The sequence below is a fragment of the Meriones unguiculatus genome, chromosome 3, assembly GCF_030254825.1.
Source record: "Meriones unguiculatus strain TT.TT164.6M chromosome 3, Bangor_MerUng_6.1, whole genome shotgun sequence".
Classification (NCBI taxonomy): Eukaryota; Metazoa; Chordata; class Mammalia; order Rodentia; family Muridae; genus Meriones; species Meriones unguiculatus.
The window spans coordinates 1786202-1813679 of record NC_083351.1 but is presented as its reverse complement, the minus strand read 5'-3'; the positions used below and the strand labels follow the sequence as shown (position 1 = coordinate 1813679).

The 27478-nt window shown below is 56.7% G+C and overlaps 1 protein-coding gene across 9 annotated transcripts in view; it reads right to left on the bottom strand.

The window, feature by feature from the left end:
- Prdm16 (PR/SET domain 16) overlaps window positions 1-27478 on the bottom strand; it is a 310338-nt gene that overhangs the window by 9907 nt on the left and 272953 nt on the right. For 5 of the 9 annotated variants that reach the window (XM_060378939.1, XM_021655353.2, XM_060378941.1 and 2 more), the window contains exons 5-14: window positions 24980-25082; window positions 19326-19536; window positions 17324-17471; window positions 16646-16799; window positions 13359-14772; window positions 10523-10610; window positions 7814-7983; window positions 7182-7259; window positions 1501-1670; window positions 1190-1364 (exon numbers count right to left, since the gene is read on the bottom strand). In XM_060378939.1, coding sequence (XP_060234922.1) covers window positions 1190-1364; window positions 1501-1670; window positions 7182-7259; window positions 7814-7983; window positions 10523-10610; window positions 13359-14772; window positions 16646-16799; window positions 17324-17471; window positions 19326-19536; window positions 24980-25082 — 2711 coding nt within the window. The remainder of the gene's footprint in view (window positions 1-1189; window positions 1365-1500; window positions 1671-7181; window positions 7260-7813; window positions 7984-10522; window positions 10611-13358; window positions 14773-16645; window positions 16800-17323; window positions 17472-19325; window positions 19537-24979; window positions 25083-27478) is intronic. The other 4 variants (XM_060378940.1, XM_060378942.1, XM_021655360.2 and 1 more) reach the window with 2 other exon arrangements.

Below are 27478 nucleotides of genomic sequence, written 5' to 3'. Positions count from 1 at the left end.
CACAAATGCCTCTTGTGCTGCTGAGCCATGGTAAGGGTCCTCTGGCCTGCTGCTATAGCTCAGAGCATGGGAGTCTTGCAGCCTTCTGGGTGCCCAGGCCCTGGCAGCCCAGCCACACCTGGCACCGGTCCAGTCTTTATTGTTCTTTGAGTGGTTCTTCCTAGGGGCCTGAGGAAGCCACGCTTTGAGCTAGTCTCCGGCAGCAATGTGTTCTCTGGCTCTCTGTGGGCCGGGGAAGGCCTGCTGTAGAGGCACCCCACCCCCCCACAGCTTGCTCTGAACGGGATCATCAAACAGGCGGCAGGGCCAGGTTCCTTTCAGAGCACTGTGCTTAAAGCCAGGGTGGGCATGTCAGGGCACTCGGGCTGTGACCTGGGCTCTGTTGCACCATCAGGGATCCCCAGCAAGACCACAGGCTTGAGCAAAAACAGAGCTCAGGGCACCATCCCTGATGGTCTCCCCAAAGCACGGGCGACAAGGAAGAGGCAGCCTGCCTTAGAGCTGCGGACAGGTTACTGAGGGAACAAGACCTGTTCCCTCACTTCCTCAAAATGGACCGGAGCAAGCTGGGCACAGAGCTCTGACCCAGGATGGCTCATGCGATAGAGGCTGAGTCCTGGCTCTAGGTTCTGGGCCAGTTTTGGGCTATAGCAAGGCACCCCACTTCCATGGCCCTCCGGTTCTCTTACAGAACTTCTGTTTCTCAATGGCTTCTCTGTCATTTTGACTTCCTGGTGTACAGGGGGAGGTCCTTGCAGAAGGGAGACCCCCAGGTAAAGCTGGGATGTGAGGTTTCAGAGAACACCTCCACAACCTGGCTGAATTCTGCAGTCTCCTCTCTCTGCCTCTCTCTGTCTCTCTTGTGTGTGTGTGTCATGGGCAATACTCTTGTCTGAAAATGAGTGCCTGGATTAAACACACAGTGGGGTTGCCACTCGGCCCTGCGCTGGCATCTGGGTGCAAATGCTCATTCTCTCACAAGGTGTAAGTTCTCATCCTCCCTTAGTGGAAAAGCTGTGGCAGGTATGCCCACGTGGAGGCTGGCAAGGAGGACTCTTCCTGTTTCTAGCAACAGAGACTGGCACCTCCTCCCTGGGGGCCTCGTGCCTGACCCAGGGGTGGGGTATGCTTCTTGGGCAAGGGCGCCGGAGCAGTGGTCTAGACCTTCCCGGGCTGGCTAGCTTCTTACCGTTTGTCGATCCGAGCGGAGGCCTGGTTCATCTCGCTGTTGGCGATGAAGTTTCGGATCTCGGAGAAGTAGGAATCTTCCTTCTCATCTAAAAGTGCGTGGTTGTCAGACTCGGACGTGGGGGAGGAGGCGCTGGTGCCCAGGTGGTTCGTGAGCACCCCGGAGTGCTGGCTCACTGTGGATGGGCGAGTGTCAGGGACATTCCCGGGTGCACCCGGCCCCCAGGGCCTCAGGGAACGTTTCTTAGAGAGCTGTTGGAGGGGCAAAGCTGCCCGTGGCCCCTCCTCCGCCACGCCCCACGCCCCACCCACCTGGCGCGCCCTCGTGCTCGTGCTTCTTCAGGTGCCGGTCCAGGTTGGTCTGCTGCCCGAAGCAGCGGTTGCACAGGTGGCACTTGAACGGCTTCTCCTTGTTGTGGATGTTCCTCACGTGCCGCTGCAGGTTGGAGGAGATGCTGAATGACCGGTCACAGTACTTGCACCTGGAAAACAGGCGCACCTTGCCTCAGAGGAGACGAGATCGCATGTGGGGGGAGAGGGCCGGACCGCTGTCTCCACGGCAGCTCTGGGGCTCCCGAGGCCATCTGGCTACCCAGTGGGAGAGACCACACATGTCCCAGGGTCGTTGTCTCTAGGCCCTGTTTAAATTGTCCCTGAGCTGGTGGAGGGAGCGAGGTGCTGATACAGTGTGAGGTGACATTTGCTAGGCAGCCTCGAGAGGGCAGCCTTGAGCCATGAAAAGCAGAGCGCTATTCCGGCTGGTTACCTTCTCTGGCAGGAAAGCCTGGCTCTGGCTCCCATCTCACTTGGGGACTCAGGGTGACTACTGAATGCTCTTAATAGGCCTGAAGGCTAGGTGGGGGCTTTTGGCCTCCGTGGCCTTGATGCTGAGGCCAGCTGGGAGCCACGTTGAGCTGGCACCACCAGCTCCTGTGTGCTCAGGTTATTGTCATGGGCCTCACTAGTGTCATGGACCACGCACTCAGAAATAAAAAAAAAAAAAAAAGCCAGCACTCAGAAAGCGTGGTGCAGTGAGGGACGTCCTGTGTGATGCCCTCCAGGTGTGGCGTGACGCCTGGCAGCAGAGGAGAGCACAGTCCTGCTCTCCCCAGTCTTACAGCAGAGCCCAAGCGATGCCCGCAATAAGGCAATCAAGCCTGAAGCAAAGAGCAGGAAGCAATTTGGTGGTGGTTGGGGGGGGGGGGCTCCGAGCTCTGCAGCACATGTGAAATGCTGAAATGCCTGCAAGAGGAGCAAACGCTGGCAGCATGCCTTTCCCGAGGGCCTGTGCACACAGCAGACCCTGCAGCAGGGACTCGGAGTCCACGCTTTGGTTTTTTAAACTGCATGTATGTGTGTGCATGCGTGTGTTCAGGTATATGAGCACATACACCCGGCAGTGGACGGCAGACTTCAGAATGCCTTGTGAGTGCTTATCTGGATCTTGGAGGCACACGGCACTTCAGGACCACGTTTGCCTGACCGTATACTCTCCTATTTGGGAAGCGAGTCCAGCCAGGCGACTGCAATACACGAGCTTCCAGTGCCAGTGCCGTGAAGCAGGCTGCAATGTCAGCCTCAGCCAGGGCAAAGGCGGGGGCTTTTCCCCACCCACTGTTCTAAACAGAGCAGCTCTGCATTCCTAGGGGCCCTACCCCACTGCAATTTGGAGCTGGTGGCCTGCTCCAGCCTGGTACGCTGGTCACGAGCCTTTGTCATGTGGCTGAGTACGTGCCTGAGGGGACACCAGGGACACAGCCAGGAGGGCCATCGCGTTGTCCGGTACAGGAGGGGCCAGGCCCAGAGATTGACACTGGAGGTCTACGTGGGCCTGCCCAGGGTGTCTGGAGGACATGGCCATGTTCTTCTGCAGGGTGTCCCTGCTGAGTCCAGAACCAACCCTCCGGGGTTGCAGTTATTAACTTCGCCCTTGGACTTTCAGAGCCTGCAAGGCCTCTGGATACCTGGTAAAGGGGGGGGGGCTGATGCGAGCCCCCCCCCCCGATCTTCTTTCAGGCTTGGCCACAATTCCCAGCCTTGAGCTCTTGTTACCCTTCATGGTTCCCTTCCTCAGTACTTCAGCCTCCAGCCTCATCTGAGCCCAGGCTCCCCCTGGCTCCTTTTGCACTTTTAACTACCTCAGTGCCTTTTTGGCCCAGGTCTGGGCCTCTGCTTAGGTAGTCCTGAATGGCCTCAAGGGCACATGGGTGTCCTTGGTCACAACCTTTCCTCCCACAGCTGGGGGGACTCATGTGACCACCTGCAGAGCATGCTCTGGAGGTGTCACTGCTGGTTTTCCTAGCCTGAGCATCCACAGGCCTCTTCCTGTATGCTCTGCAGCCCCTATGGATGCAACATTTTAGAAGGACTCTCACCTCTCACACCCTAAAACACAGAGACACCTTGAAGGAGCCAGGCCCAGGTCTTCCTACTCTTTGGGGGGGGGGGCGAATGCTCAGGAAGGGAACCGCTTGATTTGCATCTGCAGTGTAAAGCCAAGGTTAAGCTGCCCGTTGGGCTGGGCATGAGAGTTCTCTGTAGACCACAGGTCAGCCAGCCAGCCCAAGCATGCCTGTCCACTTGAAGCACGTTCATACAGTTCCTTTCCTTCCTTTCCTTTCTTTCTTTCCTTTCCTTTCCTTCCTTCCTTCCTTCCTTCCTTCCTTCCTTCCTTCCTTCCTTCCTTCCTTTCCTTCCTTCCTTCCTTTCTTTCTCTCTCTTTCTTTCCTTCTTTCTTCTTTTCTTTCTTCCTTTTTCTTTCTGTTTTGGCTCCTCAGGAAATAGAGACCCTTTGACACCCCATCCCCCCACACTCTGGCATAGCTCCTAAGCGTGGGAGCTGGGATGAAGTGGGGTGCAGAGGGGGTGGGAGGGGGAAGTGGGGGGGGCAGAGCTCCTGTGCACAGAACTCTGGAGCCAGGACAGGCTGCAGCATCCATCTGCTTGCGGGTGCTGAATGTAGCCTCTCCTTGTTCTGATTTAAATAAATGGCCCAGGCAGAGACGTCCACTTGAAATTTAGGGGAGCAGAGAGCCCAGGGCTGTGAGGGAGCAGATTCAGCCAGCAGCTGGGCCCTGCTCTGTGAGGAAGCTGACAGGCAGCTGGGAAATTTACAGCTGTGCTGCATAAAGCAACACACCATTGTGCTCACAGAAAGGAGAGGGCACGGGCGGCCCAGCAGAGAGCGTTGGGAGGACCTTGCTGTGACCAAGTCTGTGGCAGGTCCAGAGTAGTGAGGGGTGCACAAGGCAGGAGAGGGCAAAATCAGGCCCCTCAGCCCCTGCGCAGCAGCGTCCTCCATGAGACCTAGGAGCACCACCAGCCAGCACTGCTCCATCATTGCAAGGGTGAGGATAGACGAAGAAAGCAGAGGATTAAAAGTGTTCTAAGGGTGAAAGTAAACAGCAAAGAAGACTTGCAGGAGCCACCTGTCGCCCCCAGTGGACACCATGTCAGCTTTTAAAACTCAGGACATAGAGCAGGAGCTGGGGAGGGGATGAAGGCAGCAGGAGCTGGGGAGGAGGAGATGAAGGCAGCACGGCTTCCACACTGTAGGTGCGCATCCCCAACGCAGGAGTCACAGACCTGCTCAGGAGAACGCTAGCGTCCCCATACGATGCAGGCTCTCCCGACAGCGGGGAGAGCCTCTACCTCGAAGCTGGAAGGTGTGCTGGGGGTACAGTCCCTTCATCCTCAATTCGTAATTTTCCCCTTTAAATTTTTAATTAAAAACGACTACATATGTGAGCACATATGTGTACAAATGTTCACGTGCGTGTGCTGGTGTGTTATGCAAGTATATATGCAAGTATGTGCACGTTTGTGAGGAGACCAGAGGCTGTCTTCTATTGTTTCTTTCTACCTTAGTTTTGAGGATCTCTCACAGGCCTGGAACTTACTGGTTTGACTAGATTGACTGGCTGGAAAATTCCAGGGATCCTCCTGCCTCTGCCCAGCTGGCACTGGGATTACAGGGGGACACTGCCATGCTCAGCTTTTCTGTGGGTGCCTGTGATCTGAATGCAGGATCCCATGCCTTCAAGGCCATCTTCCCCTGCTGCAGCTGACCAGATCTTTCTACCTCTGTAGCCCAAGTTCTGTAAAACCTACAAGCTGGAGTTTTAGGATGTAACACTGTCATTAGGTGTGTGTTCTCCAACTTCAGGCAAAGATTCCAAAGCCAGGAGAAGCCGAGTGCAAAGGACTGTATCTGGCTGGAATGTGGAAGAGCTGCCCCTGGGGCAAGCAGAGGCCACCCCATGTCAGGACACAGAGACATGTGTGAAACAGAGAAATTTCCGACAGCTTCCTGGTCACTCAAGGCAACCCTCTTAGTCTTTTCTTGTTTTTTGTTTTTGGAGGTTCCCTGAACACACACACCCACACGGGCACACAAATGTGCACACACAGTGACCACACACGTGTGCTGACACTGAGGTGGGCGTCACAGCTGGGGTAGGGGCCAAGCATCCTTGGCAGGCCTATGCCCTGTGCAGTGGACTTCTAGGATGGGCTACACATTCTCCAGCTCCAACTTAAACGCCTTCCAGCTATCAAAGAGAGTCCAAGGTCCCCAGCAGTGTCGGGAGGCACGCTGCACACTTCACCCCCCGCCCCCCGGCGGAGGCCTGCCTCCAGCCAGATAAAGTCAGGATTTGCAACACAAACTTGCAAAGCAATTATTGTTACCAAAGTCGAAACTCTCAGATTGGAGAGAGCAAAAGAAATCAATGATAATTAAATTCTTCTATAAACATGGCCCCTACCCTCTGGGGGCCCTTAGCATGACTTGCTGTCCAGGAGTCGGCTCTCATTACAGAAAAAACACAGGGCTCGTTTTCTGGGCGAGGACCAGACCAAATAAATCTTTCTGTTGCTTGCCTTTGTTAAGTTGTAAGTCACTATTTTCAGAGAGCAGACAAGGGGGGCTGCGTGTCAGGGAGGGCTGTGAGCACAGGACGCAGCACTAGAAAGAGCTGTCGTTGACTCTGGGAGTACAGATTGGGCCCATGGCTGCGGGGCTCACACGCCACGCACACCCACATGGGACCCTTCCACAGGGAAGGGCACACAGGTAAGTCGGCAGGGCTCTGTCATCATGTGGCTATTTCCTGGTGACACAGCTCTACATGGGCACAGCCCAGGAGTCAGATGCCATCGCTCTAAAACCAAGCCAGACTCTTTCCCAAAGCCTCCGCCAGCCAGACACACCCCAGAACGTGTTGCTAAACTGGTCCTGGCAGAGAAGTGGCCATTTCCCTGTTTGTCTCAGGGTGACAATTGCCTGAGTTCTGTTTAAAAAGGCCTACTCCCTGACCGGGAGCACGGGATAAGAAAAAAACCATCATTCTCAGCCCTTCTTGTGCAAAAAACAAAGGCTCAAGGACAAAGAAGACAGGGACCCAGAACCAGAAGAGTTGGCAAAAGTGGCCATCGGTCCCTTGGAGAACCTTGGAGAACCTTGGGACATGTCTAGCTGTAGGGCCTCATTTTTGAAGTAGGGATACAAAAATCCACTGGGAGGCTGCCCCTGTCACTCAATGACAAATCCCAAGCTACCGTGTGACATATGGACACTTTCCCGCTCAGGGAATCAAGGGTACTCTCCATTTGTTAAGCACTCGTTCTCAGGATGGGGTGGCTATGGTCAACACGACAGGGACAAGACTGGCTGGCTAAGGTTTTCCCAGAGGCCTGAGGAGACACTGGCTTCAAGTCATACCCTCCCTGACACTCCTGCTGTAGGAGGAGACAGGTTCTCTCACACGCTCTCCTGGGAGCATGGAAGGAGCCTTCAGTAAATCTCCTGGGCCTGCCTTATCCTTACACTAGGCTGGAAGGTGCTGGGCCAGGAGACAGAGGCAGATCTCTGGCTCCTGTCCACAGTCGTCCTGGTGTCCACAGCCCTGTGGGCGTATCTGAATGTAGGGAACTAAGGGCCTATGGAGGCAGGCAGGGAAAACCCTCTGTCACTAACACTCTATGGCCCCTACCTGTATGGTTGTTCCCCGGTGTGCGTCCGCAGATGTCTTGTGAGATTTGCAGACCTGGGGAAGATCTTGCCACAGTACCTGGGGGTGAGGTGGGAGACACATTAGGATGGTCCACATTGCCCTTTTCCAGATTCTCTTCATCCAGAGCCCAGCTCAGAGGCCTTACACCTGGGGCATGGCCTGTCATGCCGGCACCCTGCTTTATAATCTCCTCTTTGCCCCGAGCCCCCAGGCTCAGAGCAGAGGGACCAGCATCAGTGCCTCAGTCTGGGGCCATCATGTCTGTGGTCAGCCCGACATGGATGAGGATGAGGGACACATCCTCCCCACCCCTCACCAGCTACAGAAACTGCAGCCCTGGGCTCACCACCCTTCCTAGCTCTCTGGCTAAATTCTGGCTGCCTCTTCTCCTCTGACCTCTGAACTCAGCTAAGTTGCAATGTTGGACTCAGATGGCACAGCACAGAAGATGGCTTTAGAAGCCTACCCACGTTACTCAGGGGCAGAACGTGATGTCCAGGAGACAGCAGGCCGTTTAACCAGCAACTCTGGGCTTTTGCAGAGGCGGGTTCACGGCCACGGCTGTGTGTGGCCCCTTCCCGCCGGCACCCGAGGGCCATGCGGTGCCTTACCTGCACGTGTACCTCTCCTTGCCCTTCCTGAGGATGGGATCCGAGAGCGTTGGGGGTGGGGACCGGAAGTTGAAGGGGTGATGAGGCAGGGGCTGCAGGGAGCTGCCTGAGTCGGCCTTCATGGCTGCAAAGCTCTCCAGCTTCTCTGTCATGGTTTCTATGGCTGACATCTGCAGGCATGGGGAGGACAGAGATCAATGACGGCACAGCTGTCACCTGTCCTCAGAGAGTGCACACCTGGGGGCCTGTGGCTAACCATCTCAGTAGCCCTCAGACAGCCACTGGGACCAGGGCCAGAGCTTACTCTGCCCCGACTGTAGAACCGAAGCTATTGTCTGGGGTTATCTGGAGCGGTTCTTTCGACCTAGGAGACAGGATTGGATGAGAACTCCAGGCTATGCAGGCTCCATTGAGGCGTAAGGCTTGGCTAACAGGGGCACTGACCGTGGAGCTGTACCTTTTCCTCCTGTCCTATGGGCCAAGGGAGGCTGAGGCAAGGGCCAATAGAATAGAGGAGTTAAAGGAACACACGGAACAACTTCCTGGTCCCTGCTACAAGTCCTTAGCAGGTGTCCTGCTGGCCTGGTCCTCAGGAGGCGCTAACATGCCTCTGCTGAACATCTGTCCCGGATATCGGTGCTTGTCTGGCAAACGGCAGAGATGGCTGGAGGAGATGGTAAGGAGGATAGGCAAAGGGAGACAGAGGTGGGACAGGCACAGATGAAGACACTGCGGATGTTGGGAGAAGTGGCCTCGATGTTGACCCACCGCCATCACCACGGAGCATGGGTGAGACTCACGGAGGCTCCTTGTTCACAGCCAGCTGCCTCTGGGGAGTGTTTATTGTTTAGTGTTAGGCGCTTGTTCACAGATGTCAGAATCTGGGACCCAATTGCCTGTGGATGAGCAAAGGCAGCACGGCACGTGACTCCAGCCACCCAGCCCTTGGCACCTTGTTGGAATGCCCAAAGCATCTTTATGGGCTGTTTGCTGGGCACTGACATCAGGGAACAGACGGCTTTGTGCCACTGCTACTTGGAGGCCTCATGACACAGTGGAGACATTTGGTATCTGGGGAACGCCAGCAGGGAGCAGAAACCCATAGAAAGCAGCTGGTGAGTGGACACCATGCCCAGCCACAGTGGCGAGGCCTCCTCTTGGCCGCTGGACATCTGTGCACAGGCTGCAGAGATCCGGGCTTTGCCCCGTCGAGATGGGACCAACACACGACCCTTTCAGAACAGGCCATGCCTGCCCTTTGCAGCCCATGCTCACTGGTGCCTTTCTCTCGAGGCTGCCACCAGGCCCTCTAGAGTCTTTTCCAAAGCCTGAAAGACAGGTCCTCAGGGTGACACGGAGGTCCTTGGCACCGAGATAACTGCCTACCTCCCCATAGGTCTTAGCAATGGCCTGTGAACATTGGGACTCCCTGAGGCTCCCAGGCTTGGAAAGGGCCTGCTTTGGGGCAGGGCCACTCTGTCTGCACCCTGTAAAGTCTCAGGCCCAGAAGGACTTGGGGATGATGGGGCTAGGCATCAGAGGGTATGGCTTATTTAGCGTCCCTGCCTAGAAGTGATGTCCACTTTGTGGAAACCTTCTGTCTGTGGTTGCCAGGATTTCTGAGTGACAGCCAGCCTAGCCTCAGGCCATTTAATCGGTGCCCATAAGTCATATCCTCTCTGCCTCTTCATCCTGGCTCTGGGCCATAGGGCAGGCAGAGGAGGTAGGCCCACGGGAGCAGTGGGCAGAAAGGACAATGGGCAGCTGGCCCCCCACAGGCCTCTCTTCCCCAGGCGGGTGGGTCCTGCCTGCCTGGCCTGCTCTACCCCATCAGACATTCCCGTGTGCTCCCAGCACAAACACAAACACCGGATGTGCCTGGCTGGCTTGGCGACTCTTTCCAGCCGACCCTGGGAAAATTGGGGGAAGCTATTAAGCAAACTCCGAGGCCCAGTGGAACAATGGGAGGCTCTAAGTTTAGCTGTGAACTCAGCCAGGGCACAGGTTTCACAGACTGGGGCCTACCCAAGGCGGGAAGCTCAGAGAAGAACAATGCCCTGTGCGGGGCTTTTGGCCTGAAGATTCTCTGGTGGTGAGGGAGGCATAAGGGCTATGGCCTGCAGCTCATAGGAGGGGGCCAGGCCTCATGCAGTGTAGACAGGAGAACAGGACACTTGGAGGGCTTTACCCTGGGCTGTGCCCTTCCCCAGGGAGCATGTGGGCTGGGGGCACAGACGGGGCACTCGCAGGCTGGAGAAGCCTATACTCCACTTGCAGACTGCCAGGATTTCCAGGCTTCCCTCTGTGTCCTGAGGAAGGCTCCTTCCTGCTTTGACTCCCCCGCACCTCTCCCTCTCTCTGGTCCTTTCCCTGAAACATGCTAAGGCATCAACCACCCGGGAACACTAGCCTCAGCATCTCTTTCCTTGGGTCTGAGACTCTGCTGCTCTTGCCATTTTCACCTGTCTACCCCTTCTTGGGGCCTGGGGCCCTCCCAAGCATGGGACTCCTTTGGGCAAGAGGCCCCTGGGCGGACCCGGGGGATTCTTTATGAGAGCCCACCCTTCTCTCTGCTCTCCAGCTCCACAGTGACCTGCTGGATCGCAGAACGCCCCCTCTGCCTCTTGGGAGCCAGAAACCCGAGGCCCAGAGCCTGTTCGCACGGGGTCACTGACCGCAACCCCCTCAGATGCCCTCCGCAGCTGTTACCTGGGGGTGGAAGAGCAGGGGGGACGGCCGCAGGTACTTCTCTTTCAGGACTCCCACAGGGTCGGTCACCTTCCGCTTTTCTACCCTGCTGGACGGCAACACAGAGGGTTACATACCCCACGGAGCCACTGTTCCTCATGCCTGTGCCAGACCCATTGTGAGGCTGTGTGGAGGTGGCAACAGGGCTGCCCAGCCAGCTCCTACCTGAACTCCAGTGGGCCTGCGTCCAGGACAGTGGGGGCAAGGCCCACCTGCTCACCTGCTCGGACTCCCCAGTTTTCCCAGCTGCCCTGTTACTTACTCAGCGGTTCCTCCAGGGCCTTGCAGCCTGCACCCTAAATCCCCTGTCCCTGCTGGTCACTGGCATAGTGCACTTTGCCTATTTGTGCTGACAAATGTGAGTGACAAACAGATTTCTGTCCTGGGGAAGTTACCAGAGACTCCCTACAGCAGCCAGACAGGTTGTACCTGGAAACCTTCAAAGGCTGCTGGGGATTGCAATTCTAGAATCTTCCTCAAGTGCCAGTGACAACCTGTTAAATCTGCACGCAGCACGGCTGGCAGCCAGGTCCTTTCTTTTGCCCCCATGGTTCCCAGCAAAGGCTGTATCCCCTGTCTCAGGTCTTAGTGGTGGAGAAGTCCCCTCTTGCTCCCAAAGACACTGGAACAGAACAAGCTGTTCCCAAGTCGCTCACCTGCATCCCACCTGGGCCCTGGCCTTGACTCATTTTTCTCCTTCTACCAGGTGAAGCCTTTGTTTCCTTGCCTTCCAGGGAACAGCAGGAGAGGCAAAGAGCCTGCCAGAGGGGTATAGGAGGATGACAGCAGCTCTGGGTTCCCCGAGGGGACCCGAGGCCTGTTCCAGGGACAGTGAGGAAGTCAAGGCAAAGAACCGGGGTGGCTCTAGAAAAGGCTTTGGGAAGGAGTGAAACGAACACCAAGGCACTTGGCTCTTGGCAAGAGTTGTCAGCCCGGGGCTTCACTCAGGCCCGCTTGCTTCAGGGAGAGGTCTCTCGTGGCAGACATTCAGCCTTTCCGTCATCTCGGGATGGTGACGCTGGCAGAGAAAGGGACCCAAGTAGCAGGAGGAGGGGCCTGAGGACCACAGGAGATACAGGCTGAGTAGCCATGGGTCTCCCCTGTGGCAGCTCAGGACCCTCCTTAAGGTCTGGTTGCCCTCTGCCCTGTGTTTTCACCTGGAGGGGATTCTGGAAACGCTTATTTGTCCACTGTGGCTGGACCGACTCTGCAGAGCATCTGCACTGAGGTGCTTTGCTGCTGTTTCATTCGCACCCATCTGTCTACAGAGGCTTGTCCAGCCAGCCCTCCAGGGGCCAGCCAGCCCTCCAGTGGCCAAGCCAGCCTTCCGGTGGCCACAGGTCTCAGCTTCTAAGGACAAACCTTCAGCCTAGCCTTTTGCCATCATGAGAAGAATAGAAGGGAGGCCTTGGGGTCCTGTGGTCAGTTCCCATGATTCTCATCTCTTAGACTAGTCATGGAGTCCTTGTAGCTTACAGGAAAGGTATGAGGGTCTAACCAACTTGGCAGAAGGGGTAGGCAGGGCAGAAGGAAAAAGCAGGAGGAGGCTTAGGTAGAGTTCCCTCTGTCACAGAGTCTAAATAGAAGGTTCTATTGGTCTCCAAGTACCTGCCTCTGGTCTGCAGGGTCCATGGTGCAGCTTGGGCCCCCGCTTTCTGTCTCAGTGAGGTCCTGGCCACTACTCCCTCCTCTCTTTCCCCCACATAAGCTGTAGGAGGCACACTGTCTAAGAAACACCTGATGGGTATTTTTCTTGCTTGGGACTTCAAAGCCAGACTCCAACAGGAAACAGAAGCACGGTCTGGGCAGGGAGAGTGAGCACCTGTGGGTGGAGGTGACTGTCTGTGTGGCAGCTGCTGAGTCTGCCTCACAACGTCATCTCCTGAGATCCTCCTTGCCTGCCTGCCTCCTTCAGAGCTATGGGTCCATCCCCACCTGTACACCATGCTCAACTCAGTGGGCAGTGGGCACACAGGCCTGGTCCCCGCACGTCTCCTGATGGATGCCACATCTGTGCACAATGCCTGGCAAAGCAGCGTCAGCGTCAAATGCACAACCCTCTGCTAGGACCGCTCGCTCACTTCTTCCTCCCTGTGACTCCCTCACATGGCAACGTAGGTGGCATAGGCTGGCAGGCATAGGACTCCAAACATGGAAACCGACTCTTCTTTCCAAGCCCGCCCTTCTCTTTGGGAGGCTCAACGCCTTTCCATAAAGCACAGTAGACTCAGACTCGCCCTGCAGTGGACCAGAAGCTGGGCAAGGATTCACCCTACCAGGGACCAGCAACCCGCCTGATTTGCTCTGGGCTACCAGAGGCCCCCTTGTGTGGCTCTAGGGTAGGGCCTAGTGTGGCCCTAGGGTAGGGTGGGGACCCAGGGCAGTCTCAGGAGAGCAGGGGATAGAACAAGTGCTCAAGGTAGAGTAGGGCACAGTGGCCTTTGTGGGAAGCAGAGATTTTGTTCCAGAAAAGACAGCTGGTGGGGGAGAGGCTTTGGAGGGTCTGATGGAGAGGCTCGAGGGAGACTGGAAAATGCCTGAGTTGTAATCAGTGCAAGGGAACCACACAGGTTCCGGAGATGGGATCCTGCCCTTCCTCGCAAGGCTCCATGAGGGTGCATGGGACCCTCGTGGGCTGAGGCAGCTCTTTGATGCCAGCAAATGTGCATAGCGGAACCTTGAATTAGGAGGTTGAGAGGAAGGAGATAGAAACAGAAGGAGAGAAGGAAATAGGAGGAGATGGATCCATGGATGTGGGCCTCTGCGGAGAGCGAGTGAGGGCAGACCATGTTAATACCTGTAAATGGGGTCCATGAAGAAGGGTGAAGGCTTGGCGTAGTGCAGGGAGGGCTGTTGGGGCAGCTGCGCTGGGCACACCTTAGGCAGCCCCTCGCCGACCCCCGGCTTCCGGTCGCCGTAGATGTGATTCTTCCGGGGCTCCCGGCTGCCCCCGTTCTGGCTCGCCCTGGCCCTGCTGCCGATGCTCAGGTCCAGCGGCTGCTCCTCACCGGATGAGGGGACCAGGGGGACCTTGGGTGTGAGCAGGGCAGGTTTGGCCTCTTTTGGTTTGGTGGTGAGGTCGAAGGGGCACTCGGCACTGGGCCCGCCCACCTTGAGGGCGTCCCGGGGTGACTTTGGCTCAGCCTTGACCAGCAAGTTGTGGGCGAGGGCTCGGTCCGTAAAGGGGTAGAGAGAGTGGGGGAAGTTGGGCAGGAACTGGAAGGGAAACACGGAGTGGTAGGGGAGTGAGCCCAGCTTCTTCTCCTGCATGCTCATGAAGCCGGGGCCAAAGTACTTCTCCGCGATGGACGCGATGGCCTTGATGGAGTCGCCGGCAGCTCCTGAGGCCGTCAGCAGTTGTTCCTCAGGTGGCGGGAAAAAGGAATGCTGTGAGTAGAAGGCCGGCACCTCTGCCACACTGTTCACGGCCCCCGGGGCCACTGAGCCAGCCCCATACTCGGCTCTGCTCTCCGCCGGCTTGCCCTTGTCCTTGCCCTTGTCTCGGTCACTGTCCACGTCGCTGTCCAGGTCTGAGCCTGTGCCCGTGGTGGTGTCCAAGTCTGTCCCCGTCGTGGTGTTGATATCCTCAAAGTCACTGCCGTCAGACATGTCAGGGCTCCTGGTCTTGACTTTCTCCACGTAGGTATCGTCCAAGCGGCCGTCGAATTTCTCGTCTGGCCCGGCGGTCGCGGCTCCCTGGCCGCTGTTGCTGACTGCGGAGACGAGGGGCAGGGCTGGGTTTCCCAGCGGGCTGGGGAGCTTGGCGTCCTGCGCGTGGTTCAGGGGGCTCTTCAGCAGTGGCGTGGGAGGTAGCAGAGGTGGTCGTGGGTACAAGGACGGAGGGAAGATGCCTGGGAAGCCTGGAGTGAGTGTGGGAAAGGCCGGCGGGGCGGCCGAGAAGGGCAGGCTCCCGGGATGAGGCCTGGAGGGGAAGTACTCGCTGAAGCCTAGGCCCCCGTGGTTGAGGGCAGGCGAGGGTTTCGTCTTGTCCATCATGGGGCTGGGGGTCAGGGGCAGGCCCGGGGTGAAGATGCCGCCCGGCGTGTAATGGTTCTTGCCCTCGCAGAAGCGCCGGTGCTTGTTGAGGGAGGAGGTGGTGCTGAACATCTGCCCACAGTCCTTGCACTTGATCTGCGTCCGGCAGTCGGCGTGCATCCGCTTGTGCCGGCACAGGTTGGAGAACTGCGTGTACGACTTGTGGCAGACCTCGCCTAAAACAGACGCAGAGTGAGATCCCCAGGAGCCTCAGGTACAGAGGAAGGCTGGGGTGCGGGTGCCCCACCCCGAGGCGGCCTCCCAGCCTAGACTCCCTGCGGTCCTGGCCCGGGGGACCGTGGTGCTTCGGCCTTCTGTGGTGAGAAGCCTGGTTGCCGATTCTCACCCTGGAGCATCACTAATGCCTACACTAAGCTCAGGAAGCCGCAGGGAAGGCTGTCTGTGGTCCAGGCTGGGTGAGGGCAGAGCAGAGCGCAGCAGAGTCCCCCTGGGGCCACTAGATGGCTAGCTCACAGCGTCCACACGACTTGCCTCAAGGTGAAGAAAGGAGGAGGTATACATGTGTATGTTACACTCCTCACACACCCTGTTTACCTTCATCTCTCTCCCCTCAGTGACACACACACTGACACTGACATACACACACCGCACTCTCACATACAAGAGTACACACACACACATGCACACACACAGTCACTCTGTGACTCTTCCCACAGCAGTTTGCTCTCTGTGGCATGGTGGAAACAGTGGTTCTAGCCTGTCTCTTGCTCTTCTGCCCTCAACAAATTGTGATCTGCCACTTCATCTGCTGTGCTTTTCCTCTGAGACTATCACCATTTGAAGCTCAAGATCTATTTATATGAAGCCCCTGCCCTCCTGGTCGTCATGGCAGGGCGTCTTCTGGCTGAAAGGAGAAAATTTTGCTTCATTTAATCGAATCTTCCCTTTTTGGGACGCTGTTCCGTGAGGAGGCGCCACATTTAGGTGGTCTATAAATAACCGTCCCTGGTTATTTTTAACTCGTAACACCTGGTTGTTCACAGGGACCCTCAAGGCAGATCTCAAGATCAGGTTACCTAGGCAGGCCATACAAGGAACCCCTGAGACCCTGGTTGTGTTCTTGGGCCCCCAGGGGACTCTGGTGGCCCCCAGATATCACCCGTCATAAGCAAGCCCCACACTCAGGGGCTTCTGGGGCAGAGAGGCCTTTGGTTCCAACCCAGACCCATTACTCATCCCAGGCAGGGGGTTCTGTGGTATGGGGTTACAGAGACACTGGGCAGGCCCCAGGAAGGGTGGGTCCTGGGTACTGAGAGTGGCTGCCAGCCAGTGCAGAGCCATCCAAAGAACGTGGCGGTTTTGGGAATGGGAGGAAGTCCTGGCAGCTATATCATGCTGGTTATGAGGAGCAGAGCCGATGAACCTCCAGAACAGGAAGGGATCCTGGGAAGGAGTGCCCTTGACCTCTGGATATGTGTGTAGGTGTGCATGAACACAGACACACATGTGAACGTACACACACACACACACACACACACACACACACACACACACACTATGTGTGTGTGAAGTAATAGCATCAACTTGCCAGCCCATACCACACTCTCTTACACACGCACATTTCCTGCTTCAAAGATTCCCTTTATGAAAAGCATTCGTGAGACCACCTCTGCAGCACCCTTTCTCCGTGTCTCTTTGCTCTGTACACACCTGCACACTAGAACTCCCCAATTAGAAATACGTCATCTGTGCCTCTGCCCAGCGAGGGAGGATTTGGGGTGTCCACCAGGGCTCACTTGTTAGGCAGGCACAGAGTGTGCTTATCTGTGGCTGGTGCTGGTCCCTGGGAGTTAGAGCCCTGGAGGGCCACCTCACTCAAGTCCCCTCCCCTGGGTTGTAGCCCCCTCCCCCAGCCTCCTACCTCCCTTAAGCACACTCCATGCTCTCTGAGATGCACACAGTGGTGCAGCTTGCATTTCTTTCACATTATCTAACACAGGCGTGTCACCCCAACTGCATGGCATGAGCAGAGGCCTGTCTGTTCAGGGTCTTCAGCAGGGACCAGAGGGGCCAGGCTAGCCAACTCACATATGAATGGCTTCACCGTGCTGTGAATGTGTTTGTGCTGTTTGAGGCCGGAGGAGGTGGCGAAAGTCTTGCCGCAGTCTGGGCAGGCGTGGGCCCGGGCACCAACGTGCTGTGAGCGGATGTGACGCTGGAGGTTGCTGGGGTCGGTGAATACCTGGGGAGACAGATGCCGTTGCTGCATGCCCGTCTTGAACCTACCGGAAGCCTATGGAGGCTGGGCCAGGCCCCTCTCCCTTGCCGCCCTGCTGGTTGAGATGGGTTTTGCTGTGGCAGTGATTACTAGAGAGCCTTGGCAGGATGCTGAACTTTCTGGCCTCAGTTTCTCTGCCGGAGGCCTCAGAATGCTGTGACCCTGAGGCGCCAAAAGATACACAGCGTTTCCTAGAGCACTACCCTGGGTGGTCTTGGGCCTGGGGGGCTTCACCCCCGCAACCCTCAGCATTGCACGCTGTCAGGGGGCACAGGGCTGCCCTGGAGAAGACTCAGCTCTGGTCCTGACTGTTCCCTTCAGGGCTGTTTGATGACCTCTGGTACTTCCTGCCCTTCCCAGTAATGAGAAAGGACCTGAATGACCCCAGGGCATCTAACCCAGCACAGCACATCTCTCGGAGGCTCTTGTAGGTGGAAGGAGGGAGGGTGTGCAAGCGGTGTACGCTCTGTGGGGTGGGCGCCTGGTACCTTAACGCAGTTTTCACATTCGAAGCGCTTGCCACTGTCGTGAGACATCTGGTGGCGGATGAGGTTGGACTTCCAGTTGAAGGCCTTGGGACACTGGTCACACTTGTACTCACGCTCCTCCGTGTGGACAATCATGTGTTGCTCCAAGCTGTGTACAGGGGATGGGGATCACTCTACGGTCTGTTTGTCTGGCTGAGGAGGCCCCCTGACCCATTTAGCCTGTTCTCCTGCAGGTGGCCCCTTGTAGGTGCCATCATGCTGCAGGCACACGGGAGTGCTTGCTGGCAGCAGGTCCAAACCTCTTTCTTGTGCCATTGGGGAGGAGGGCAGAGACAGCCTGCCCATGCCAGAGGAAGCACCCAGTGCCCAAGCCACCTCACTCTACCCACTCCTCAGCCAGTCAGGGGCAGGGGTGGGGCGCCCTAGACACTTGTTAGGTGACCTCAACATTAGGGATAACTTTGGTCTGATGCTGTGGTACACAACTATAATTCCAACATCCAGGAGGCTGAGGCAGGAGAATTTGGAACTTAAGGCCAGCCTGTACCACCCGGTGAGACCCTATCTTGAAAACATAAAGATCCAAGATTGGGCCTGAGGGAAAGGGGTTCCAGGGTACCTCTGCCATAAGTCCCAGGGTAAGGCGGAGGCCATGATTCAGCCAGCCCTCTGAGAGGCTTGCTGGCTGGCTGACTACAGTGCAGGCACAGTGGGCAGTGGCAGAGAGGGTCTTGAATGAGACACGTTACAGTGGTGAGAACAGCTGCTCTGAGGGGCCGCTCCTCTCGGCTGCACTAGCAACTCCTAATCCCCTCCTCCCCGGGGACTCTGCCTCTCCCGTCCCCGGGATGACCGTTAATCTTCATGAGCAAAGCAGTAATATATCACGGCCCGTTAATTACGGGGCCCAGCCATCCGTTTAGAGCAGGGACGCCTGCTCCTCCAGCTCCCAGAGATTGTATCTTTTCCCTGTTGTTAATTGTGATTTATGTGTTTATGTAAAGAAAACACGGGCCCTCCTCAGCCCTGTTCCCTGCAACGCACTCAGGCGGGATTTGCCCAACACATGCTCTCAGTCATCTGTTCAGGGCGGAGTATCTGCGGTCCCCAGGGAGATTGTGATGGGATTGGTGGTAAATCCCGTTAGCAGCCTGACAGGGGTTCTGCTCTGACTCCACAAGCTTGTCCTGAGCAAACTCTTCAATGCGGGGGACACTCGGCCCAGGGAAGCTCCTAGGCTCCCCCATTCCTCAGAGCACTGGGGCCAGAGGTCCTGTCTCCTCTGCCCGCAGGCCAGGATGCCCTTTTGTCCCAGGTCCCCAAGGCTCCCAGTGCCTGGGTCCTCACCCATGCCAGGCCTTTAGGACAGAGCAGCTGTCCTGTTGGGCCTGCTCCAGCTGCCTGTGTGTGGTTCTCACACATCTGGGCTTGAAGCTCTTTGCTGGTGCCTCTGGAGTCCCTCCCAAGCAGGTGGCTGCCAGGGTGTGTGTGTGTGTGTGTGTGTGTGTGTGTGTGTGTGTGTATGTGTTTGTGTGTATGTGATATCTCAGGAATGAGAGTCTTGTGTGATCACTTCCCAGGTCCATTGAGAAGGGCTATGTATGTCCAGAGAGCCAGGCTGATCTATGTCCCCAGAAACTTCCAGACTGGGGCCTTATTTCAAAAGTAGCACTTGGGCCAGATGGTGGCAAGACCCATTCTGGTCTCTGCTCCTTCTGTCTTTCATGCTGTCTCCACAGCCCTGATTGTGTAGGGCAGTCATGCCAGTGGCCTGCAGCCTAGGCTCTGTGGGTCTTCCTGTGGGGGTCAGGCCCTTTACGGTAAGAATCAGAAAATGTCTGCAGCCTCCTGCCATGTGCACCCGCTCTGTTCCAGAGCAGGGAGATGGCACAGAGAAGCCCTTGGTCTCCTAGCCCTAGAGCCCAGGTTTGACGGGGAGGTGGGCTAGGGGTCGAGGGGGCTGCCAAACCAGAGTGGGGTGGGGAGAGGAGCAGGCCAGCACCTGTATTTGTTGGGGAACATCCGCTCACAGTCCTTGCACTCGTGCGCTTGCCCGTCGCTGGCCGCGCTGAGGCCCTCAGGCTTGAGGTCCTCCCCCAGGCCCTCATAGAGCGGGGCCACCGCAGAGCTGCATGCATACTTCTTGTGGCGCCTCAGGTCCAGCTTGCACTGGAAGAGCTCATCACACTCGTCACAGCGGAACGTGGGGTCCTCTGCAAGACAGAGGGCAAAGAGGTGTGCAGGAGAGCCAGGCCCCCCCCCAGAGGCACAGGAGACCCCAGAGACCAGCCCACCCCACCACTTCCCCAGGGCTTCCATCACTTTGGCTGCTCCTGCCTGGCCTCCTCCCAGCCCTCCTGGCTGCCTAGGGGTGCAGAGGTCACAGGTCAGATGGGCCCATGCTGGAGGCTCCCATCTCAGCACCACGGAGACCTTGAACCTCGTCAGGCTCCTCCCTGCATCCCTAGCGGCCACTGTGGATTCAAGGAGGCCCTGCGTCAGAGTGGAGAAGGAAGCCAGGCCAAGCGCTTTGTTTATGAATTAGGAGAAAAAAAAGAAGGCAGAACTCCATCGCATATAATAAATTATTGTCGTCAAGGTCAAACAAATTAAAGGGGGGCAGCTATTATTAAGTTTATGAGGCAGCATCCCGAGTGCAGTGCCAAGCCAAACAATCAGCCTGAGCTGTAGCGGGCGGGGCCTCTCGGGTGTGCGCCCCGCCCCCTGCTGCGGCAGCCCTTCAGCTTTCACCCAGGCCTGGAGAGAGAACACCTGCTCCGAGAGCTTGCACAAAGAGGGCTTGTGTGCACGCATGGGCGCGCGCATGAGTGTGCGCACTCTGTGCGCACTCTGAAGTTGCACGTGGATGTGTGTGCTCGTGCAACTGTGTGTGAGTGTGTCCCGAGCCACCTGCACTCAGGTTCGCTAAGAGGGCAAGCCTGGGAGTGTGCGCCCAGGCTTCGGAGAGTGGGCATGCACGCGTGAGCCTGCCTGTGAGCGTGTGTCCATGTTTATGTGCCGAACTACGTGTGTGATGTGTTAGCGTATTTTCACATCCATGTAGTGTCTGCATGTCTGCATAAAAAGGGCAAGTATGCATTCATGAACATCTTCTTGTGACTTTATATGTATTTTTGTGGGTCACATGTTCTATACATCTGAAGACATGGATACTTATGTGTGAAGTGTTTCTGTGTACACGTGTGGATTTGTGTCACTGTATATGCAGTTGTGAATATGTTCCCGTGTGTTTGTATGTGAATGGGGCATGTGTTGGGGACTTGCCCCTGTATGCTAATGTGTGTCTGTGTTTATGAATGCTTGTATGTGGGAGGTACGCTTGCATCTGTGTGCTTGTGCAAGTGTGTGGGGTTGTGAGGAGTGGCCTAGTGTCCAGCAGGACCGGGGGTTAGGGCAAGGGCAGTGCTGCCCGATCCTGTCTCCCACCACAGCCATGGGCTGCTCCAGACTCTGTCCTGGACAGTGAGGGGTTTTGAGTTCCTGCTGCCCGGAGTGGAAGTGTGTACAGGGTGGTGCTGACGTGCCTGTCTGGGCCGTGCCTGGCACTCCTCACGGTGGGCACCCGATCCAGGCGGGAGTCTGCAGAGCCGGTATGAAACACCTTGCCGAGCCTGGGACGCCAGCCCCCACGCCAGTGCGCGCAGCTGGTCAGTACCCGGGACGCCGGGAACAGACACGTGACTGTTCAGGGCTGATGAGGCACTGCTTCTCCTCCAGACAACCCGGTCACTGCCCGGGCCCAGGCATCCCGGCCCTGCTGGCCTATCTCAGTCACACAGCGAGCCTCTTCGGGGCTCTATGGAAGGAAGGCGCCGCAGGTCCTTCGGGTCGTGGGACTCTTTCCTCACGGAGCCCCGCTGTGCCGCACTAGGGAAATGAGCTTTGTATTCTCGCCTTGCCTTGGAGCTCTCCATTCCACAGGAATGCCTGTTCACATCAGTGAAGCTAAGGCTTGCTGGGCCCCATCTGGGGAGGGGCTAAGACCTTCCACTCAAGGTGGTGCCCTGTGTCCCTGCTTTACACTTGTCAGCTGTGGCTGGACGTTTTCAGTATTTGAGCATGAGATTCAGGGTAGCGCACCCTGATTTCCCGTAGAGGGTTTTGAGGCCAACATCCAGAGTTTGAGGGTGTTCACCCGGCACACTGACCCTGGTCTTCAGAGTTAGAACCCCACCAGGAAGGATCCTGTGTGTAGGCACAGGCTATCACAGAGCACGCTGTGGCTCTGCAGAGCTGCTCCTGAGAGGTGGAAGGGACGTGAGAATCACAGAATGTCAGGAGTGACATGAGTCCTTTTAGACTCAGCGAGGAAAAGTCGGAGCAGCTCAAGGGGAGCGGGACATCACTGGCTGGCTAAGGCTTCTGGACCTGATTTGGAATTTGGCCTTAAAATTATCTTATTTTAAAATTAAGTTTAAGAAGTTGTTTGCAGTCAGGTTCTCACTCTGTAGCCCTGGCTGGCCTTGAACTCACAGAGATCCACCTGTGAGATTAAGGTCATGTGCCACCATATCAGGCCTTGAGCTTAAACCTTAAATTCAGGGACTTAACAGGAAGACCCAGCATGACTCTCACTCATGCATTAGGAGTCACCCCAAGAGGAAGGAATGACTTTGGTGATAGCATCACCCGAATGTTCTGACTTCAGCCAGCCTCTATAGGCCAGGGCCAGGGCCACGCCCAGGCCTAGTCTGTCCAGGCAGGTGGGGTGGGAGAGCCTCCTAGATTCTTCCAGGCGGGAGGGCTGGCCTTGGCACACACCCGGGGCACGCTGCCTGGCATTTCATTTTCCCAGCACACAAAGTTCCACTTAAGGGAATGCTGAAAGGGAAGGCTATACTATGCCTACTGCAGCCACCACAGCCCTCGTCTTTCCTGCTCACAACACACAATGGCCACATCTGGGAGAGGGGAAGTGGGTCCTCAGGAGGCTTTCCAGATGAAGAGAGGGCTTGAATACAAACAAAAGAGCAAGTACTTCTCAGGAAAAGGAAGCCTTCCTCCCCCATCCAATAACCAAAACACAGTAAGGTCACATGACTAGGGGTGGACTGTGCCGTCCTTCTGGTCACCTGTGTGGACTCTGAGTCAGCCTATCTGTCCAGGGCTCCATCTCTGGGGAAACAGTGCTGTTTCCTACCATGAGCAGGCAAACCAGGGCGTCCTCTGCACAACGGCACCCGCCCAGACCTCCAGACCCCGCACAAAAGCACAGGAGAGAACAACTGGGAAAGAAATTCTTGCCTAAATGTGGTGGGGGTCTTGGGCTGGGTAGATCAACCTTATGCCAAATTATACTGTGCCAGCTGCCTGCCCATCAACCCTGCACCTCGCTTGTCTAGCTCAAGTTCCATCAGCAACGTTCTCGGCTGAACAGGAACATAACTGAAAAATAAATCCTTGCCTAATGGCTTTGAGACCGAGGGGTTCACAATTACGCGGCACCCGCGTCCTAATCTACAGCTCCAGCTCAAAAGCGCTCAAGAGCCTACTCCAAATTCCTGCGGCGATAAGGGGCTGGCTGCATTTAGCCAGGGCTGGGATAAAAGATTTTTTATGATAATTATCTTAGTGAGGGACGCGCTTGCATTTTCTTTCTGTGCGATTTGGAGTTTAACTAGGGCGTGTGTTGGGGGTTAGCTGTTGGGGCGGCAAGGGAACGATCTTGACAGCAGATGTTAGAAAGTCAAATATTTGATGTCAGACTATTATGTGTGGAAAGTAATTAGCTCACAAATGTTTGATCAGTTATTAGGAAAATGTAGAGTGGTTTTTTTTTTATATTTGGGGTGGGATGGGAGGTGTGTGTGTGGAGAGGGACAAGAATCAAGAATCAAGAATCAAGGCTTTAGAAAAACCTTTTGGAAGAAAGAAATTTCATTATACAAAGGCAATTGCATAGCTGAGGATTCTCCACTGAGCTCAGATTTATCTTCTGTGGTTCTCAGGTGCTGGCTAAAATTCACAGGTGCCCTCAACAATCATCATGAGGAAATGAAACCTCCTTGCTGTACAGTCTTGGCAATTTATTCTTGTTTTCTCAATGGCTCAATTAAACCCAAAATTTACAGGAGTGGACAGAGAGGACCTGGCTGGTGGAAAGGTCCTTCTACCCTGGTTTCTTGTCTGAACAACTTAGAGATATACATTGCTACAGGATAACAAAAACAAAACAAAACAAACAAACAAAATCCCCCAGGCGCTCTGCTCACTGGCAGGCTTGTAGGTAAGGTTAACAGGTAAACTGAGGCTGCCAAAAGTGTGGTCGCAGAGCCTTCCCGAATCCAGTGAGCATCTAACTCCCGGCCTTCACTGAGGAAGCCTTGTGTCTCCTGAGGGAGTCCAAGGCACTGGCCTCACCAGATGAAGGACAGCCACTGTTGACCTCTGACCTCTACATGCGTGCCCACACACATGTATCTCCCCTGCACACACAGAAAACCTCCTCCCAGCCCCCCCATGCACGTCTCTCTAGGACTTTTAACTCCTGGTGGGCATCACTGTAGAGGCAACCTGGTTGCTTTCTCCTCTTATATACATCAGAATCGCTCCCAAGTGCCAAACTAGATTGGAGTCCTTTTACTCAGCACTGGGGGAGGCAGAGGCAGGAGATTCTCTGTGAGTTTGAGGCCAGCCTGGTCTACAAAGTCAGTCTAGAATAGCCAAGGCTACACAGAGAATCCCTGTCTCAAAAAAACAAAAACAAAACAAAACAAAACACACACACACCAAAACCAAGAAAGAATCCACTTGACCTATGCAGGGGCCGGGGAGATAAAAGGCTTGGCTCATGAGTGTGAGGGCCAGAGTTCGGATCCCCAGCTCCCCCCAAGAGCCAGGTATCTGTGGCGGCCCCCTGTAGCCCCCATGCTCAGGACGTTGAGACAGTGGTCCCCAGGCCGAGCTAGCTAGCTAGGCTAGCCAAACTGGTGAGCTCCAGTTTCCAGAGACCCCGCCTCAGGAAATAAAGTGGAACATGATCAGGAAGATACCAAGACAGCCGTATGCCTCCACGTGCATGAGCCCTCTGTGTACACATGCCTGTACACAGGGACATCCCGCACACACATGCATACATGTACATAAACACACAGCAGACGCACAAAGAAGTAGTGTTCCGGGTCACTGACACTGTGCGGATGTAATTCAGAATAACACCAGTTTGCCCGCATTGCCCTCTTAAGCTCAGGGTGTGCTCCGAGGCCCCAGGGCAAGGGAGGGACCTCTAGTCTCAGGGCCGAGGGGCTGGTAGCCCCGTGTGCTTGATGGCTCGTCCATCAGACTGGCCACTAGGCAAGCCTGTGGAGCATCTTCCCAGTCAATGACTGGTATGGGAGGGCCCAGCCCACCATGGCGGGGCCACCCCCGAGCAGTCTGGGTTGTATAAGAAAGCATGGGCGCAAGCCTGTAAGCAGCACTCCTCCAGGGTCTCCATTTCCAGGTTCCTGCCTCAATTTCCCTCAATGGACTGTAACCTGGGACATAGAAGCCAAAGCAGCCCTTTGTCCCCTTTTGGTCATAACAGCAATGGACGCCTGAGTTACACACCCAGGGCATCAGCTGCCAACACCTGGTCCTCGCGGTGATAGAGCCCGCGGAGTGGGGGCTCAGGGCCACAGCGCAGCAGGGTCTTACCATCCAGGCTGGGCGCCATGACACCCAGGGAGTAGGCGCCGTCTTTCACATGCACCAGCAGCTCCTCTCCAGGCTCAATATCCTTGATGACTTTGTAGTAAATCTAGGAGAGAGTAAAGACCATGCGTGAACATGTGTGTTCTCACCGCACAGGTGCATGTGGAGGGGCTGCCGGGGGTGGCCGCTTGGCCTGTTGAACTGTTTAAAAAGATTTCTTTTTATGGTATGTGTAAGAGTGTTTGGCCAGCACGAATGTGCGCCACATGCACGCGGTGCCTGAGGAGGCAGAAGAGATCCCCGGAACTGGAGTTCAAAGCTGCTGAAGCCTCGCAAACAGAGGTCCTCAACCCATGGCTCGTGACCCTTTTGGGGGTCGAATGGCCCTTCCACAGGGCCCACACGTCCAGCATCGTGCGGGTCAGCTATTGACACTACCGTCCATGACGGGCAAAGTTACAGGTATGAGGCAGCAACATAGTATTAGTGTTGGGGTCACCACAACATGAGGAAGTGTGTCAGAGGGCGGAGGGTGACGAAGGCTGAGAGCCGCGATTACTCTTAACCGCTGAGCTGTCTCCCCTGCCCCCAAACGGTTTATTTTTAAATTAAAAAAGTTAATGTATTTCTTTTTGTGTGTAGTGGGGGCAAAATGTGGAGGTCACGGGAGAACTTGGGGAGTCAATGCCTTCCTCCCCCGTGTGGGTCCTGAGGCTTGACTTGGGTCCTTCCTGCGGCCTGGCAGTGCCTGCTGAGCCCTGCACTGGCCTCACGCAGCTGCTGGCTACAGGGTAAAACATCCTCTCCAGAACTTTTCGGCTTTGTGGAGAAAGGAAGGAATGGAGCCCATTTTGCTCAGTTTCACTCTGCGCTGACAGGAAGGGCAGGTGACACTCAGTGTCAAGACCCCGACCAGGAGTTTCCTAGGAAACAGATGACGACGACTTCCACGCTCCAGTCCACTCCCAAACCTCCTTAGTCAGTGCGCATTGGAGGCCTCTGGCCGGGGGCCTGGTGGCTCGGAGCACGGCTGCCCGTGAAGGTGCTCTCCAGCAGGCACGGGTTCTGTGGGTGAGGGTGCTGCCAGCCTGTGAGTCCAGGGCAGCAGGAACGGGATGGAGTGAGTGCCTGTCAGGAGCTACATCTAGTGACAGGGGTTGGAGGTGTGTGCCTGTGTGGTGTGTGCACGTGTGTGTGTGTGTGTGTCTATGTGATGTGTGTGCTAGTGTGTGTGCATGTGTGTGTTCAAAGCCAGGCCTGGTCTTCACTGTTGCATGTCACCGAAGCACCGCAGGTTTGGGTGATTTGGGGGGTGTTTTCTTTGGCTTCACCCAGACTCTGCGTCAAAGATACCAGAGGCCCAAGGCCCTGTGGGGAGCCCAGGCCTCCCGGGGGCACAGGAAAGTCCGTCCTTTATCTGGGGGTGTTACCCCGGGCATCATTTCTCTCACTGCGACTCTCTGCCTCCTGGGCAGGTGGATGCCCAAGACTCTGTTGTGATGTTAGGACTGGCAGGGGCAGGGTCATACCCCAGGGACACCTGCTGGGGGGGACAGACCCCAGGGACACCTGCCGGGGGGACAGACCCCAGGGACACCTGCGGGGGGGACAGACCCCAGGGACACCTGCGGGGGGGACAGACCCCAGGGACACCTGCCGGGGGGACAGACCCCAGGGACACCTGCCGGGGGGACAGACCCCAGGGACACCTGCGGGGGGGACAGACCCCAGGGACACCTGCCGGGGGGACAGACCCCAGGGACACCTGCCGGGGGGACAGACCCCAGGGACACCTGCCGGGGGGGACAGACCCCAGGGACACCTGCCGGGGGGACAGACCCCAGGGACACCTGCCGGGGGGACAGACCCCAGGGACCCCTGCCGGGGGGACAGACCCCAGGGACACCTGCTGGGGGGGACAGACCCCAGGGACACCTGCTGGGGGGGACGGACACCTGCTGGGGGGGACAGACCCCAGGGACACCTGCGGGGGGGACAGACCCCAGGGACACCTGCCGGGGGGACAGACCCCAGGGACACCTGCCGGGGGGACAGACCCCAGGGACACCTGCCGGGGGGACAGACCCCAGGGACACCTGCCGGGGGGACAGACCCCAGGGACACCTGCGGGGGGGACAGACCCCAGGGACACCTGTGGGGGGGACAGACCCCAGGGACACCTGCCGGGGGGACAGACCCCAGGGACACCTGCTGGGGGGGACAGACCCCAGGGACACCTGCTGGGGGGACAGACCCCAGGGACACCTGCTGGGGGGGACAGACCCCAGGGACACCTGCGGGGGGGACAGACCCCAGGGACACCTGCCGAGGGGACAGACCCCAGGGACACCTGCCGAGGGGACAGACCCCAGGGACACCTGCCGGGGGGACATATCCCAGGGACACCTGCCGGGGGACAGACCCCAGGGACACCTGCCGGGGGACAGACCCCAGGGACACCTGCCGGGGGGACAGACCCCAGGGACACCTGCCGGGGGGACA